This window comes from Podarcis bocagei (genome assembly GCF_964188305.1).
Source record: "Podarcis bocagei genome assembly, chromosome: 12".
NCBI classification, from domain to species: domain Eukaryota; kingdom Metazoa; phylum Chordata; class Lepidosauria; order Squamata; family Lacertidae; genus Podarcis; species Podarcis bocagei.
The window spans coordinates 52,467,293-52,485,399 of NC_138137.1; the positions used below are offsets into that span (position 1 = coordinate 52,467,293).

General features: G+C 44.3%; 2 protein-coding genes and 1 long non-coding RNA gene across 5 annotated transcripts in view; 1 reads left to right on the forward strand and 2 right to left on the reverse strand.

Moving 5' to 3' along the window:
• TTC21A (tetratricopeptide repeat domain 21A) overlaps positions 1–4,177 on the forward strand; it is a 31,447-nt gene extending 27,270 nt beyond the window's left edge. For both annotated transcript variants that reach the window (XM_081163480.1, XM_081163481.1), the window contains 5 exons: positions 1,249–1,444; positions 2,380–2,604; positions 2,737–2,857; positions 3,432–3,499; positions 4,002–4,177. In XM_081163480.1, coding sequence (XP_081019606.1) covers positions 1,249–1,444; positions 2,380–2,604; positions 2,737–2,857; positions 3,432–3,499; positions 4,002–4,079 — 688 coding nt within the window. In that variant the 3' untranslated portion in view covers positions 4,080–4,177. The remainder of the gene's footprint in view (positions 1–1,248; positions 1,445–2,379; positions 2,605–2,736; positions 2,858–3,431; positions 3,500–4,001) is intronic.
• Positions 4,178–4,623: 446 nt separating this feature from the next.
• LOC308569773 lies at positions 4,624–8,613 on the reverse strand. Its single transcript, XR_014000838.1, has 2 exons — positions 8,530–8,613; positions 4,624–5,354 (listed from the first exon to the last, which is right to left on the reverse strand). It is a non-coding gene; the product is annotated as an uncharacterized lncRNA (long non-coding RNA).
• A 4,160-nt stretch (positions 8,614–12,773) lies between these two features.
• Positions 12,774–18,107, reverse strand: part of CSRNP1 (cysteine and serine rich nuclear protein 1) — a 34,463-nt gene continuing 29,129 nt past the window's right edge. For both annotated transcript variants that reach the window (XM_081163676.1, XM_081163675.1), the window contains exon 5: positions 12,774–16,555. In XM_081163676.1, coding sequence (XP_081019802.1) covers positions 15,503–16,555 — 1,053 coding nt within the window. In that variant the 3' untranslated portion in view covers positions 12,774–15,502. The remainder of the gene's footprint in view (positions 16,556–18,107) is intronic.

An 18,107-nucleotide genomic window follows, 5' to 3' on the forward strand; every position in this document is an offset into this window, starting at 1 on the left:
GGGCACAAATAATAAATTATTATTATTATTATTATTATTATTATTATGGCAGAGACATCACCTTGCCAACAAAGGTCTGTATAGTTAAAGCTATGGTTTTCCCAGTAGTGATGTATGGAAGTGAGAGCTGGACTATAAAGAAGGCTGATCGCCGAAGAATTGATGCTTTTGAATTCTGGTGCTGGAGGAGACTCTTGAGAGTCCCATGGACTGCAAGAAGATCAAACCTCTCCATTCTGAAGGAAATCAGCCCTGAGTGCTCACTAGAAAGAACAGATCGTGAAGCTGAGGCTCCAATACTTTGGTCACCTCATGAGAAGAGAAGACTCCCTGGAAAAGACCCTGATGTTGGGAAAGATGGAGGGCACAAGGAGAAGTGGATGACAGAGGACGAGATGGTTGGACAGTGTTGAAGCTACCGGCATGTGTTTGACCAAACTGCGGGAGGCAGTGGAAGACAGGAGTGCCTGGTGTGCTCTGGTCCATGGGGTCATGAAGAGTCAGACACAACTAAACAACAAATTATTATTATTATTATTATTACTCTCCTCCTGCTCTCTGCAGCCAGGTCAGATATGACCCAACAACAGAGCTGCTGTGACCACGGCTGAGGAGGGTTGCTCTCTGCCGCTGGGTTGGAAGAGCTGCTGCCGCCAGGCATGAGGTGTACTGCCCATTAGCCTGCCATTTTGTTACCCCACTCAGTCATGACACCTGGGGTGGCTGCACCCACCGCACTCCCCTTCCTTTGCCTCTGCTGGGGCCAGCTGGAGGCTTCCTGGGAAAGCGACTGTTGCTGTTGCGCTACCCTGCAACTAGCTGTTAGGTGGGGATGCTGAGCAGCTTAAACAAAGCCCATTGCACCTCCGGCCTCTTTGGGGCTTCCTCCGCCTTCCAGAAATAGTGCTTCAGGTTAAGAACTTTGCTTCAGGATGAGAACAGAAATCGTGTTCCGGCAGCGCGGCAGCAGCAAGAGGCCCCATTAGCTAAAGTGGTGCTTCAGGTTAAGAACAGTTTCAGGTTAAGGACGGACCTCCGGAACGAATTAAGTACTTAACCCGAGGTATTGGGAGAGGGAGGAAGCAACTTGTATGTAGCCTTCTGCTGAACTCATAGCAGTTCCCTAGATTAGGATATAGGTGTATGTAAATGCTTTAATCTAAATCAAATAATGGTCATACTATTGTTATAGAGTCAAGAGAAGGTCTTTGATAGCCTAGGAAACAGAAACTGTTTTCTTCTTGCTAGTAATCTCAAGGAAAAGAAAGAATCTGAACAGCATGGCATACGTACAGCCGAGAAGCTTCTCAAAGAGTTTTATCCTCACTCACAAGAAGGGCAGAATCAAGTAGAGATGTTACAGAGCTACTGCTTAATGGCCACGAGAGAGACACATAATGTGGAGAAGGCCCTGAAAGTATTTACTGAAATGTGCCAAAATGAGGTAAAGATAGTTTCTTCCATGAGTGGTAAGCAGCTTGGAGAGGACATTTATATTCATGGTAGTGGCTGCTGGCTAACAGTAAAAAAAGCACTGGATATTTCTATGGATGTTTGACACCAGAAACTGTAGTATATTGCTATCTCATAGATGAGACTCCTTAGGGATTATGGGAGTTGTAGTCTAAAATAACTGGAGGGCCTCAGGTTGGGGAAGGCTTCTGTATAATGACAAGCTACACCATGCAGTTTCTTTTGCGTGGGGTAGCAACATTTTATTTTTTCCGCACATACTGTATTTTCTGGCGTATAAGACTACTTTTTAACCCAGGAAAATGTTCTCAAAAGTCAGGGGTCGCCTTATACGCCGGCTACAGCAGCAGTTCCTGCAGCAGCTCCCCACCAAAGGATAAAACGACAGCAAATTAAATCAGAGGACACCAAACTCTCTAGATGAAGCAGAAATATGCTTGAAAAATGGCCCCAGAAGCCCCTAGCCACTGGGAAGTGGAGTGGATTTCCGAGCCGGACTGGAGATTGTTTTTTTAAATTTTTATTTGGTGTGCATTGGAAGAGGGGTAGTCTTATACGGCGAGTATATCCCAAACTCTATATTTTAACTGGAAAAGTTGGGGGGGGGGTCATCTTATACGCCCAGTCATCTTATACACCGGAAAATACAGTATATTTTCTTCACACCACTACTTTATGCCCATTTACGTAATGCACCTAAATCTTCAGTTTATTCAGACGGGATGCATAATCTGTTGCTACCCTTAGTCTGGTAGGTTCCTCACTGTTAGAAGGCCAAGACACTGGTGTTCTCTTACTTCATAGATTTCATATGCAAATGATCTGTGATTATAAAAGAAAAGTGATGACAGTTAGCTGAATTGTTCATTTTAAAAACAAAACTTGTCTTTTATATATCTAAATCAGAGGGACAGCGTTTCAGCCATTTTAGCAGTGTCTCAAGCATACATGCTTCTTAAGCAGCCACTCAAAGCCAGGAACCAGCTGAAGCGCTTGATGAAAGCAAAATGGAATTTGACAGAAGCTGATGACTTAGAGAAGTGTTGGATTTTGTTGGCAGACAGCTACACTGCATGTGGGAAGTTTGACTGTGCAACTGAGCTAGTGAAGCGCTGCTTGCGGCACAATAAGGTAAGAGGCTGGGAGTCTATTATAGTGGCAGAAGCACTTCCCTCTGGATTGTGCTCTTAGAGAAAAAAATGCTTAAAATACTAACAGTCCAGGAGTGATTTGTTTTTGCACTATATTTTTTTTTCTTTTAAGTCGTGCTCTAAAGCTTATGAATGCTTGGGATATATCGCAGAAAAGGAAAAGGCCTACAAAGATGCTGCAGCCAATTATGAATTAGCTTGGAAACATAGTCACCAAGCAAATCCTACTGTTGGTAAGTAAAAAAGTTATTGCTTTGGTTCTATAGCTCTATGGGCTGAGGCAGTTAGGATAGTGAAAACAGTGAAATTGCTCTCAACCAGTTGTGGAAAATTGAGGGTCTAGCAGAAATAGAAGTACACGTGCAAAATACTAAAACAGTAATATTATTCCTGTTATCAGTAATAATATTTCTTATACCAGTTACCGCCATACATATTGAACAGTACATTTTATACATATTGAACAGTACATTTTATAACTCTCCAGTTTAATAAAATATCATTTTGATCTAGTTTCTGCTTGTTTAATTTGCCAGGTTTATGATTCTTACAGTGCAATCGTGTGTATATCTAGGTTAGAAGGAAAGCCCAGCTCCCAACTGTGTATAGGATTGCAACATTAACTAGTCATTGTATAGTTTTCTGATGTTATGCATGGCAATTATCTTCAGATTATTTTTAAAAAGCACTGAAGACATTAACTGCCCTTCCCACAAAATCATTTCACTGCGTCCATCATTTACTATTTTGTTTTTAGTTAGCAATTGATATTAAGCAGAACACTAACCTTTTCCTTTCTTGCTGTAGGATTTAAACTTGCTTTCAACTATCTAAAAGATAAGAGATACGTGGAAGCAATAGATGTGTGCCATGATGTAAGTACTCCAAACATAAATCTGTAAACAGTGCTTGCTATAGACCAGAATTTTCAGTTTTTATTCTCAGGGTACCCTATTGCCCTTGATTTTGCGGTCATGCAACCCACTATGATTTTGCTCTGGAACCCCTCCACCCAGCACAAAACTGAGGGTATGTCCAACACTTTCTTGCAGTTTCACATAGCTGCAAAAAACTGACTTTCAATGAAGCTAGTCTGCCTTTCCTGATCTTTTTGAGAAAAACGGCAAGCTTCTTTGTTCCTAGGAACACAAGGCTGGATCTATCGTAAGTTGCACTTAGTTGTCATTGATATCAGTGAGACTTAAGTCAGGACTAACTTGCTCCATTGATTTCATGGAGATTAGCCTGGATCAGATGCAGAGTTTGATAGCTGCCAAATTGTGGTTGATTAATATTAAGAGAGTTTTTAAAATGTGTTAAGATATTTATTTACAACATTTTTTTAAAAGCTAATCATTAATTTCTTGTTTATTAAAGGTTCTGAAGGCATGCCCAGAATATCCAAAAATTAGAGAAGAAATTTTGGAAAAGGCTCAAACAGCAATTAAACCTTAGAGTGTTGATTATATCACTCCTGCGCTATCTAAAACTCTGTCAGTGGAGTTTGAACATAACACCATAATTTTCAATAAAGTTGTCTTGTGCAGTTTAAAGCAGCTTAATTGGTAGTATTACAAGCTGCAGTAGCCCTTTGCCAAAGTAGCTTACTGGGAAGGAAATTGGCTTTAGCTACGATTGCTAAATAAGCCTATCCAATTAGGATTCAAACCGTGACTTTTGTTTGAATGGGCTGCCTTGGTCCCCTGACCATGGCAGAGTGCCTTGCATTTTGCCTGTCGAGCTGGCTGATGCTCCATTCAGTGTTTCTCAGCCTTGGGTCCCCAGATGTTGTTGGACTACAACTCCCACCATCCATGACCACTGGTCCTGCTAGCTATGGATGATGGGAGTTGTAGTCCAATAACAGCTGAGGATCCAAGGTTGAGAAAGGATGCTCCATGCACACCTTACATTTGAAGCACATGACATTTAAAGCACATGACCTGAAGAATCCTAGGAACAGGTGCTAAGGTGGTGCAGTGTGAAGAGGGCTAAACCATTGGGGGGGGGGGTTATAAAGTCCCTTCACTTGCCCTGAATTTGAATGGGTATCCTTCAAATTTAAATCTCCCTTCACCAGACCACTTTTCCATTTATGAATAGTGTTGAAACGAGCTATGAAAAAGAAGGGGGGAAATGAACGTGTTTTTAGTTCCAACTGCTGTTAGCTTCAGAAAGTTAAGGTTTCTGATTAAAGTAGGTAGGATGTAAAAGTGCTTAACCTGGTCTAGATGATTCCTAGAGTGTCCAAGAATTGATACTTGACATTATAACCATCACTGTTTAGGACAAATGCTTAGGCACTGGATCCTGGCTTTCAAACTTGTCATGACTGATATTAAGTGTGGCCATTCAACTTCATTTTCAGCCTGAGCAATCCTCTCTTCATCTGTTAAAAAGGAAATCAGATGGCAGCTTTAGGGGCCCAAAGCTGCAAGAGATTGTTGTTTGTACATAAAAGGGGATTACAGATCCCCAAACCCTGAGGCAATGCCATTGGAAGCCTGCAGTGGGAGGCCCTCAGCCCTTAAATTAAACTTCGCTTTCTTGCTGTTTTTCTTTCTTTCTGTCTGCCTTTAAGAATTGAGCACTGGCGCCATTTGGAAATCAGAAAAAAATCACTTGTCCAAGCATACCAAAGGCCCTTCTGCACAGTACACTACAACAACTGATGTTTCCCAGGAAGAATACAGGAGGCTGTGTCCAATCCCATCTCTTCAATGAACATACCTGTAGGATACATGCATTTTCAGACACCTGTTAATCACATTCAGACGTTTAGGTGGACAGTTACAAAATCTTAGTGGAATAGCCTTGCCAGCCAAGCAAATTAATGATTAATTCATTCCACAGTTTTCAGTGCATTTCCCTATCACTTTCCAAACTGCATAAAGTGAAGCTGCTTTTTAAAAAGTAGATTTGCCTTGAGGTACCTTAATTCTAAGTAAGCATGCAAAAGTTTGTGCGTTAGCATAGGTCCCAGTCCTTTTCCATTTCTTTTCTTCCCCTAGATCTGTTGCCCAGCCTGCCATTCAGGAAGTCAGAGATTTCCTTCTGAATCAAATTCTAGATCACACAATAAAATATGTACCCCAACAAATTATGCAAACATGATAACATTTTGCACATTTGTCTGAGTGGTTTCATTTATCCCAGTTGCAGAACCTTTACAGCAGTGGTCAGCAAACTTTTTCAGCAGGGGGCCGGTCCATTGTCCCTCAGACCTTGTGGGGGGCCGGACTATATTTGGGGGGGGGAATGAATGAATGCCCCACAAATAACCCAGGGATGCATTTTAAATAAAAGCACACATTCTACTCATTTAAAAACAACAGGCAGGCCCCACAAATAACCCAGAGATGCATATTATAAAAAGGACACATTCTGCTCATGTAAAAACATGCTGATTCCCGGTGTTACCAGAAAAATCCGAGGGCTCCCTTGGACAAAAACAAAGACACCAACCAGGATAACTTGGAGCAAAACAGCAACCTGTAGGCTTGGCCTTTATTGAACTGTTGCAACAGGGTGTTCCCCTCACTTGCAGGAGAGAGGAAAGACACAGAAAAATGGTGTGCAAGGCCTTATAAAAACTTTTGAAATTCCCATCCTGTAGGTCAAGCCCACCCCCAGAAACATCATGCATACATTACAGAAAGGAGGGGTTGAGGGAGGAGTTGTGGTGGTAACCTGAGTGTCCTGTCACCTGGCTGGTTCCCTTCTCCCCCTCCCCATGAGTCATTTTCAGAAGACAAAAGGTAGTCGCAGTTTCCTGCCCCCTGAGGGAAGATCTGATCATTGTCCTTTGTTCCAGTCCATGCTGAATCCACTCCCATATGGAAGTTCTTTGTGATCTTGATTGTCTTCTGTCTAGGACCATCAGGGTTGGCATAGCAACTGGGCAGGGCTCCTGTGGATGTGCTGGGATGTTCAAGGGATTATGGCTGGCCTGTATCAAACCTTCCCCATTTTGTAGTCCTTCCTTCATGGAGTAAAAGTGGAACAGTGCAAATCCAATGTATGGTTGATTTTTCTATGAATTTATAACAGAAGCGTAGCGTATGTAGTGTGTGAGTGTGTGTGAAGTTTGTACAAACTGAATGATGGGGGGGGGGTCCTGCTACACCGGACCATCCACGGGCCGGATTTAGAAGGCTATTGGGCCGGATCCAGCCCCCAGGCCTTAGTTTGCCTACCCATGCTTTACAGTTTAAGGCTTTCGCAATGCCAAACCACATGCTGCAGTACCCCAGTGTCTCTTTAAACTCAGAAACCTGCTTTGGGAAGTAGCTGTGTGTCAGGCAGGGGGTGGGGAGAGAAAGAAATGAGCTTGCGAGGGCAAGTACACACTTTAAAGCTCATCACAGGAGCTAAAACCACTTGAGGGCAGTTTTGAAGTGGGAAGAGAGCAGTTGGGGAAAGGACTGAACACCTCAAAACATTTTTTCTATTTTATTTTAACCCACTAAAATTGCTTCAAAGATGTTATGCACAAATGTCTGCGTAGCGTGAGAAAAGGGTGCCATTTCCAACTCATGCCACTAGGTGGAGATGTCGCTACACAAAGGTACACCTTAAATCTTAACATAAAATAGAAACATCAGCACTGAATGATATATGCAGGTGCCACACTGAGTTATACTTTACTCCACTGCTGTGTGTTTGGGAATGACGGGGAACTGAATTAATGAGGATTCATTGCCTTGCTTCCAAATATTATCCCGGGACTGATAATATTTGGTGAAAGGTGGACTCTCCCAAACCTAATTTCAAAATGGATTAAGAGGATGTCTACTGGACACCCTCAAATCCACCTTTTTAAAATGGGAAGGAATCAATGGGAGCTCCTGCCTGCACCCCTCCTGACCTGAAGAACCTCCTGATCGCAGGAGGGCTTGAACTCTAGTGAATGTGCCTAGAGATTTATAATAAATAATAATAATAATAATTTCTTATTTGTACCCCACCCATCTGGCTGGGTTTCCCCAGCCACTCTGGGCAGCTTCCACAGAGACCAAAAATACACTAAAAGTCACACATTAAAAACTTCCCTGAACAGGGCTGCCTTCAGATGTCTTCTGAATGTCAGGTAGTTGTTTTTCTCTTTGACATCTGATGGGAGGGTGTTCCACAGGGCGGGCACCACTACCGAGAAGGCCCTCTGCCTGGTTCCCTGTAACCTCACTTCTCGCAATGAGGGAACCGCCAGAAGGCCCTCGCCACTGGACCTCAGCGTCCGGGCAGAACGATGGGGGTGGAGATTAAAATCATTGCTTAGTGCCCTAGCAAACAGACGGTTGTGGTCCAGCAGTTTTAGAGGGTGAACCCATCTCAAAGGTTTCAGAAGCACCTTGAATATTTTAAGCCAGGAATGAGCATTTTCTGGCCCCTTGGTCACATTTAGCAGTGGGCAACCTACCAGGGCCTGTGTGCCAGCAGTTGGCAGGACTAGAGGCAAACGCAGCTGTTTGACCAGGGAACAGGAGGAGTTGCTGGGGAGATGCCAGGCAGGTGCGCATGGTGCAATTGATGCTCTTCAGGTATGCAAGTCTTTTGCACTATCAGCACAGCGACATCCGCAACAAAATGACAGTCTGTATCCCCGCCCTGTATGGATTTACCATATTAAACCATTTAAAAATCAAAAGTAATAATAATAAGGATTTACCATTTCAATGAAAAAAACCTGCTAAATTAAAAACCGCTTTCCAATCCCCCAGTTGTGACATCTGAATTATCCACATGGAGGCAGACTTTGTTTTTGACCCCGGCATAAGGATCTTGGTTGCTCTTTGGCAATTAATATTATTTATACTAGAGCACAATGTGCTTCATTATTGTGGCCGTTAGAGGCCACTGAAGATCCCTAAATTACTACTATTATTTAAATGTATTACTCCTGTACATTTAATCCGCTGTTGGACAAGACGTGCTCTTCTTCTTTGTTCTTGAGAGAGGGGGGGTGGAGGTGGGGAGACAGACATCTGTTATTGGTAAATGGATTTCTTCATGGTTTGTGGGAGGAGCAGGACTTTTTAACAATCCCTGCTACAGAAGGTTGGGCGTGTAGCTGGGAGTTGCCCAGTGTATTACCATGGCAACGCTGAAGCAAATATAAATTGTTCCTATGGTTACTTCAAGCAAAGAGGCGCATAGCTGATGCAAGGATGGCAAAAATACCTGCAGCTCTCTAAACCGAGTTGGATGGTTGCCTTGGGGAGCAGGTGAGGCTAGTAGTGCCTTTTGAAGTTCCAGAGTTTGACAGCTTCCCCTTATCTGTAGAAGCCAAGGAAAGGAAAGCTATCTGCACACCTGTTGAATCTCGGCCTCAGAGTCAGTAGAGACTGGAGACAAGTGTGATCGGGATGAGGGGAACTCAGACACCACCAAACATCAATCCCAAATATATGGAAACTCCCAAAATTAAGTTACATTCTACCAAAACAACCCCACAAAATGAGCTGAATTTGTGTTGGCTTCAGTGCTTGCTTAATATTGCTCAGTCTAATAAAATAACACAGTACAACCGTACCTTGGTTCTCGAACAGAATGCGTCCCGCGAGTCCATCCTGCAGCCAATCAGGAGCCGCGCCGGATGTTCGGCTTCCAGAAATCGTTCAAAAACTGGGACACTCCCTTCCGGGTTTCCATCATTTGGAAGCCGATTTGTTCGGGAGCCAAGGCGTTTGAGATCCAAGGTACGCATTTGCATACACACCGTACGAAATCCAAGGTATGACTGTATGTAAATTAAGGCTAGAATCCTACACCCACTTACCGGTAACTCGCAGGCACTTACTCTTGAGTAGACCTTTATTGGAGGCCTGTTCACTGCTGCAGCGGATCAGGAATCGCATTACAGATATGATGTTCCAGGGCCACGCAGCCATTCAGATCTGAACACGTCACGGTGGCACAAAGGCAGTTCAGAGTGAGAGCAAAGCACAAGCCGCTATGAAGCGCTCAAGTGCAATGAACACAGCCCCTCCACAACGTATCATTAGAAAAGGATAATTTTCAGCATGCTGTGATCTAGTATATATGTACATGCAGGTATGAACCAGGCCCCTGAGTCCTCCTTCTCTGAGCCAGATCACAGTCCCATCCCTACTCTGCCAGCCCTTGCTTTATATAAACCCCTTATTGAGCGAAGACTACTTGTCACTTTTATTTGGCTCTGAAACATGATGAACGCACCTAAGGTGATGTGTAGAAATCAGGGACCCAGAGGACTCAAATTCAGCTCCTTAGGTAACAAACACCCTAGGAACGCCTTTGGAACGAGTGACAATGAAGATTTATTTCTTTAAAACAACAACATACATTGCCACTAGCAATTTTGTCCAGATAGATAAGGAAAATCCATTTCAGACCCTGCTAGAAAAAGCAAGGAAATTTGCCCGCTTGTTTTCTGAAACTCAAGTTGGGAAAAAGTGGCTCGCATACAACCATCCCTACAGAGGCTTTAACACAAAGCAGGCTGAAAGGCCAATCAAATCATGCAGCCAGAAATAATTATTCAAATGAACCAGAGTGCTAACTTGCAGGGTGCATTCTGAAGTGCAGAACTGCGTTATCTTGACAGCGGAATTTTGCTTGGAGAGGGGCATACAGAATGTAACCCAGTCTTGGAAGAGGGAGGGAGGAGGAAATGAGTTCAGTTCATATTTTAAGGGGAACTTCCCTAATTTGCTCTTTATATAATAACACATGCACTGAAACATAGCCATCCTTTGAAATCTGCACTTTTTCATAATTTTGCAATGCAGTTTTCTAGCCAAGCAATAGGTACCCAAAGTGTGCATAAAAGCCAATACATCAGTGAAGACAACATGCAAAAAGAAGAAGAAAAGTGTTAGATTAAGGAAATCTGCTTTGCAAAACTGTATATTGGGAGAAATTTGCACTAAAATGAATTTCCATGAGGACTTCTTTTTAAAAAAACAAATCACAAACTGCTGGAGAACTGAACTTCAAAAAAATGAAAAATATGAAACATAGAGAAACCAAAATTGACAGGTTCACCTGTCCCTACCTAGGAAGCACATTCAGATACAGTGGTGCCTCAGGTTACATATGCTTCAGGTTACATACGCTTCAGGTTACAGACTCCGCTAACCCAGAAATAGTGCTTCAGGTTAAAAACTTTGCTTCAGGATGAGAACAGAAATCGTGCTCCGGCGGTGCGGCGGGAGGCCCCATTAGCTAAAGTGGTGCTTCAGGTTAAGAACAGTTTCAAGTTAAGAACGGACCTCCGGAACGAATTAAGTACTTAACCCGAGATACCACTGTACAACACACATTATTGACACACTATCAATACATAAAGTTCTCCATTACTTTACTCAAACACGTCCCTTAATATATTCCTGCTTTGCAGACGGTTAGACTAGATGACTCTTGGGAGTGTGCCTTCTAACTCTAAAGTTCTATGATTGCAAGATTGTGCTTGGAAAAGCATGCATTTAATCGTGGGGCAGGCGTGTCTTCTTTTTCCTCCTCTTTTCTCCTGGCACCAAGTGGGGGGTGAACTCTCTTTTCCCTTGGCCACCTACTGTTTGCTGCATGGCAATCAATCTGCAGAGACCTGAATGCTGCATTCTGTGAATTGTCAGAAGGCGCCAGCAAGTTTAATACGTTATATAAAAGGGGGGGGGAGGAGAGAGAGGAGGACTGTTAACAGTAACGCTTGTTCCCCGAGCCTGGCCACCCAGAAATGATTTCAGCCACTGGATTGTTTTCAAGAAGCTTCGACCTCCTTGTCTGAACAAAATGCTGGGCGGGGGAAGAAAACAGGAGCTTAACACATCCAGCTACTTCTCTGTTAGGCGACGGCACACTCACAAATGAGATTATGGCTAGACTCTTTGGAGTACAGTCCCAAAGATCTGTCTAGTCTAGCATCCTGTTTCCAACAGCACACAGCTGGATTATCCTCTCTCACTGTCTCCAGCACCTGGTATACGGAGATAATGTTGTGTCTCAACAGGGGGGTTTCCTTTGTTTACGTATTTAAATTGATACCCCACCTTTTCCTCCAAGGAGACCAGCAACAACCCTGTGAGGTAGGGCCAAACCCTGGCTCTCTTATCAGTCATGGCTAATCACTGTTGATCGACCTACTCCACATATTGTGTGGTTTTAAAGGTAAAGGGACCCCTGACCATTAGGCCCAGTCGTGACCGACTCTAGGGTTGCGGCGCTCATCTTGCTTTACTGGCCGAGGGAGCCGGCATACAGCCTCCGGGTCCTGTGGCCAGCATGACTAAGCCGCTTCTGGCGAACCAGAGCAGCGCACGGAAACGCCGTTTACCTTCCCACCGGAGCAGTACCTATTTATCTACTTGCACTTTGACGTGCTTTCGAACTGCTAGGTTGGCAGGAGCAGGGACTGAGCAACGGGAGTGTACCCCATCGCGAGGATTCGAACCGCCGACCTTCCAAGCGGCAAGGGATAAAGGAGCAGTTTTTTCTTAGAGCACCTAGGAACAAAGAACCCTTCACCCCCATTCTGCCCCCACACAACCCAGAAATCGGCAGCCCCGAATGGCAAGTTGTGAAAGCGACTACTGCCGGGCCTTTTGCCGGGAAGAGATTAGATTTCCACTAATCCGCTTCTCCCACCCACCCACCCCCCGTATGTCGAGAAGGAGTACACGCACCAAATATTCCAAACCAAAAAAAGAGTTTGTTTTATTGAAAGTGTAATGAAATTTTCTTCATATTGCTTGTATGAAATGAGAGACAGCAGCTTGTAGGCAAAAGATGCTTTTTTTTGTTGTTTTTTTGTTTTACAAATGAAAATTTGCACCGTTAAGCACTATATATATATATATATATATATATATATATATATATATATATATATATATATTTGCTTTCGTAGATTTTCACGGGTACAGGAATGTAGGTTTTGGTGTCTTCGGGTGTCTTCCCGTGTAAGAGTTGGGGTGTCTAGGCGACGTTTCGACGAGGTCTCACTCGTCATCTTATATATATATATATATATATATAATCACACACACACTCACACACACTGAGATGAGAGAAAGCAAACATAAAGCTGTTGAAACCAAAGAGTTTCAATCAATACATTAGATAATTACAGATCGTGTCAATAAATACCCAATTTTGTTTTTCAGGTTTCTCTCTCTCTCTCTTTTTCTTTTTTTTAAAAAGAAGACAGTTTGAACAGGCAACATTTTATACAAGGTACAGAAAGGGGAAAATATATATCTATTTACAAATCAGTGCACCCTGGGGTGAGTAGGAGCAGGAAGTTGGCACCAACAAAAGGAAACAAAGAAATGAATAAATTAGAGGGGGGGGGGAGGGTCATGAAGGCAGGAGGGTTTTCTAACACCCTCAATCTCCCAACATTCATTTTAAAATGACGTATGCAAAGGAACGCAGGAATGTTCTAAAAATTGTTGCTTTAGTGCCAAAGAATAAAAACAAAAATAGAAAAAGCAGTACCAAAAAAACACACCCCCAAATGTGCCAAAGCATTTTTTTTTAAAAAAAGTAGGCTGAGTTTTTTTATTATTATTATTTTAAAAGACTCCCACAAATTAAATAAAAAACGGTGTATGTATATTTTAAAAAGTTAAGCAGATGTTTAAAGTTTTCTCACAGTGGGATAACCCCTTTGCACTAGATAGATGCCAGATTATTCTGTAGACATTTTCTCTTTACCACGCAGGTTTGTTAAAGGGGGGGGGACCCCTCTTTGCATAGACCATATGGGGCAAAGTCTTTCCAACCAAAAGGTTCCCATGTGGAAGGAATTCCGGGTGCTTTGTACATCTCTGGGAGGTCAAAGTGCAGGTCTTCCAATCTCAGGAGAGGCAAGAATTCCATCTATTTCCATTAACGAAGCTTAGGCCACTTTTTTTAAAAAAAAAACAAACCAAAGCACAGCCACTAGGCCCAACCATCAGGTTAACCAACAAAATCCTAAATGTCAACTTTTCATGGCCTAAGGGAATTCTACTGAAAACCATCTTTGACCTGTTGCCGTAAGTGGGATTCTAGTTCACTAGAGAATAATCTTTGAAAGAAAAGGTGCGCAATTTATCCGGATGGTTCTGCCTCCTCCTGCTAATAGCGCCATGGGCAGTCAGTACTGAAACTGCAGTGGCTAAAGATTGTGGGTAAAGACCCCCAAAGATATCCCAAAGCACCCCGAGGCTTGCGAGCAGCCCCCCCCTTTGCAATTTTTGCTCTTTCCATTCCTCTAAAAAATTGCAACCTTGGCAGCTCCAGAATTGGTTCCTCTATATATTCAGGCAGCATAGTAATAGATCAGATTGGTTCTATCAAAAAAAATCTCATGGCCAAATCCTTAAGGACATTAAATAAATTACAAAATAATTTACCACACCATTTTAACCTTTCCTCTCTCTTCTTTAAATAGTTCATTCTATTTCCCTCTCTCTTCATAGTTCCCGGCCTCCCCTGGCAGAATTATGGACATCACACACAAAAGAACGGAACTGTGATTTCATTTTTCAAATGGTTATAGCGACATACAACCTTGTGATACAGCGCTTGAGTCCTGAGCCACACAGCGCTGCAGTGATGCATGGAGAGTGTCTTTCATGCTCAGCTGCAGCAGCCAATGTGCCGCATGCTCAGAAATTCAAAGGCTCTCCTACACCACAGGTGTGTGACCCAGAGAGAGGCCCTCTCACTTGCACCATTTGTGGCAACGACACTCCCCATTTCCGCATTCATATCTGCACTGCAAAGCTACTGCACAGATTTAAAAACCAACCTCCTAATCGTAACCTCTGTGGTCCACTAAGGAAGAAATGGAGCCCCTTAACTTTTGAAGCTTCCCTGGCTCCCATCACGCCCAAGCCAGCAATGATGGGAGTTCTAGTTTGGCAACACCCAGAAGGTCCACAATCTCTCCGATCCAAGAAGAGGGGCTGGGGAATCTCTCAAGGAGTCTTCTCAACTCTCTCCTAAGATGACTAAAGTTCTGAGAAGTTCCATTTAGAAGCCCAGAATGGTTTTGTAGTGTGGATATGGGGCTTATGCAAAAGACAGGGGATGGGGGATTGTCTTTTACGGCCTTGAAAATATAACAACTCCTCAGTGTTTTAACCAAGAGGGGGAAATGGGGCACCTGAACCCATTGAGGCAGGCTTCGGCTATTTGCAGGTCCTTGATAAACCACAGTCCTACCCAGGCATGAACACGAAATAAATAAATACAGATATATTATGCAAAAAAAAATAATGATTGTGCACATAATACATCCGAGGTATGACTAATTTAAATAAGATTCGGCGCTCAGTTCAAGCTTCGAAGGCTACTTGAAAACTGTGGAGGTTTGCAATAAATAGAGAGCATGGGGGGAATTATGTATATAATAGTGTGTGTTGTGTCATTTATTCTGCTTCCTTGTAAACCTCTTCCCATTTAAGCAAGAGCAAACTCTTCAGCAAATCATTCCCCCCACCCCACCCACAATAAATAGAATTATATATACTTAGACTTCCCAAAGTAGCTTGAGAAAATTGTCTGCAAACATTTGAAGACGTTCACAGAAGGTGCTTTGTGGACGAGCAACGAATTTCTCACGAGGTCTTTCCCCACCCCCACCCTTACGTGCCCCCACCCCCAAATACAAAATGCAGGTAAATTGTGTTTAGCAAAAAATTGCCTTCCACGCCCTCCCCACCCCCAAACGCCGAGAGTTTTTTGCACAAACAGCAAGAAAACCGATTGCGGCTGCAGAGTTTGTTTTGTCTTCCTCCAAAGTATCTGAAAAAAGGAACAAAATATTACGTAGCATTTCCTTCTCTTCCGGGAAGGGGTTGGCAGTTTCTTGTGGGGGTTTCCCCCCTCCTCGGCTTTTCCAAAAGCATTTAAACCTTCACTGTTTCCATGAGAGAGGACTTAATGGCATCTTCTAGGAGCTGATTGTCTGTAAAAGGCGCAGGGGTTTCTGGGACAGATTCGGACAGGCCAATGAGGGACTCCAGAAAGCACGGGCTCTGATCCCCGGGCTGGGGCAAGCTGGGGAAATTCGGCAACTGGAGCTGCAGCGCCGAAAAGTTGTCCAGGTTCTCGTACTCCTTCAACGAATTATAAAGGGGTCCAAGGTTGTAGTCCGAGAAGGACTGGAAGAAATCCAGAGAGTCCGAGGAGAGGCTGAGATCCATGTAGCTCCTGGAGCCTTGCTCCATTGAGGCGGCGACGGCGGAGGAGGAGGAGGAAGAAGAAGAGGGGGCACAGGAAGGAACGCCCGCAGCCTGGGCAGCCCTAGGCAAAGTATCCTCAAGAAAACAGCTCACCCCCTGGTTGGCGTTCTCGTCCAAACACCCCGTGATGTTCGACGAATGGTTCAGGGGGTGGCCAGAGCCAAACTTGTCGGTGGCGCACTGGTTCTCCACGTCCACGCTGAAGAAGCCGGTCGGGTGGAAGGAGCTCAGGTTGTCCTGGCAGTTGCTAGCGGCGCTGCTGTCGTCCTCCGTGTCGGAGTCATTGAAGTGGAGAATGCGGGCCAGGCCGTCGTCGTCCACGTCCGACTGCGACTTCTCGGAGGGGACGGCCTCGTACGGCTCCTCCAGGTCCTCGCTCTGGTTGGACGACACGGAGGAGTCGGTCATGTCGCTGCTGCAGCTGTTCTCGCCAATGGCCTCCAGGTCCGTGCTGAACTGGAAGGCAGGCGCCAGAGGCACCGTCCTCTCCTCAAACGCCGCCTTGCCCACGGGGCACCCGAAGGGGAGCAGCCGGTCCCGGAAGAGGGGTTCAGGCTCCGGGCTCCGCTCCGGGCTGGGATGGTTCTTCTCCAGCTCCAGTTTCATGATGGTATGGATGAAATGTGTCTGCACCCGGGCTTGGTTGAACTCGATTCGGCCCTCTGTGTTGCCGCAGCCGTCCTTGGTGCAGCCGCAGGGAAACGACGTGTGGTCCATCTGGGGAGCAGAGGGACTAGATGTTAGTCACATGGCATCTATCTTTAAGCCTTTTTATTTTAAAAAAAACACCCAACAAGAACCTGCTCATAACTGGTTCAACTGCTTGCTTTTAGCCTGTCAAGTCTGACACATGCATTTTTTTCCGTTTTATTCAACAACAAAAAATTAAGAAAAGGGCTTTTAATAGTGCTGGGCTGCTGTTCGTCTGGCGGTTCCCTCACTGCGAGAAGTGAGGTTACAGGGAACCAGCAGGGCCTTCTTGGTAGTGGCACCTGCCCTGTGGAATGCTCTAGATATCAAGGAAATGAAGAACTACATAACTTTTAGAAGACATCTGAAGGCAGCCTGTATTGGATAGTGTTTAATGTTTGATGTTTTGTTATGTTTTCATATGTACTGAAAGTTGCCCAGAGTGGCTGGGGAAACCCAGCCAGATGGGCAAGGTATAAATATAACAACAGCAACAATTCTACACTTCCCTTCAGCAAAAAATCACAGGTTGGTTCACAAGATAAAAACCATACAAGATAAAAACACAAATAAGTAATTAAAGCAACACCAAAACACTCCCTGTGTTTTAATACAGCTGCCAACACACCTGTGACTTCTACATGTCTGGAGAAGCTCACCTAAGCAGTAACATTTTAAGCAGGTGTCAAAGAGAGAAGACTGAAGGTGCCCCCACCTGGTGTCAGTCACGTTCAAGTCTGTGTAGACAACACTGGGCTGGATGGCCAAACTGGCCTGACAGAGTATAAGGCGGCTTCTTTTGCACCTATGCCCAGCTCGGCACAGAGGAACAAGGTGGAGCTGCAAACTTCTCTGTGTCTACACTTGCCGGGAGGGTAGCAACACGAGACAGTGCCCTTTTTGTGGTGGCTCCCTGTCTATGGAATGCTCTCCCCAGAGAGGCTCGCCTGATGCCATCATTGCATGTCTTTAGGCGTCAGGCAAAAACATCCCTCATTGCCCATGCTTTTTGGCCATTAAATAATCTACGGCCTGTTAAAGCTGAAATGGTGGGGACTGTGTTATTTTATTATGCTGCTTTCATTTTTACGCTCGGTACGATGTGTCCTTAATGTTGTAGACTGCCCTGGTAAAGGGTGGTTTATTAATTAAATAAATTGATAGATAAACAAAAACAGTGTGGAAAGGCTGGCCAATATCTGTTTGGTGGGAGAACTGCCGTCTCTCATCTGCCCCCTGGGCAAAAGCAGCTGTTCACCCCAGCATCCTCCAAGGCTTTTTCCTCGTCTTGGTGCTTCTGACCTCGACCCTATATACCTGAAGGAGCGTCTCCACCCCTATCATTCAGCCCGGACACTGAGGTCCAGCGCAAAGGGCCTTCTGGCCGTTCCCTCCCTGTGAGAAGTGAGGTTACAGGGAACCAGGCAGAGGGCCTTCTTGGTAGTGGCTACAGCCCTGTACAACACCCTCCCACCAGATGTCAAGGAAATATCTGACTTTTAGAAGACATCTGAAAGCAGTCCTGTATAGGGAAGTTTTGAATGTTTTGATGTTTTATTGTGTTTTTAATATTCTGTTG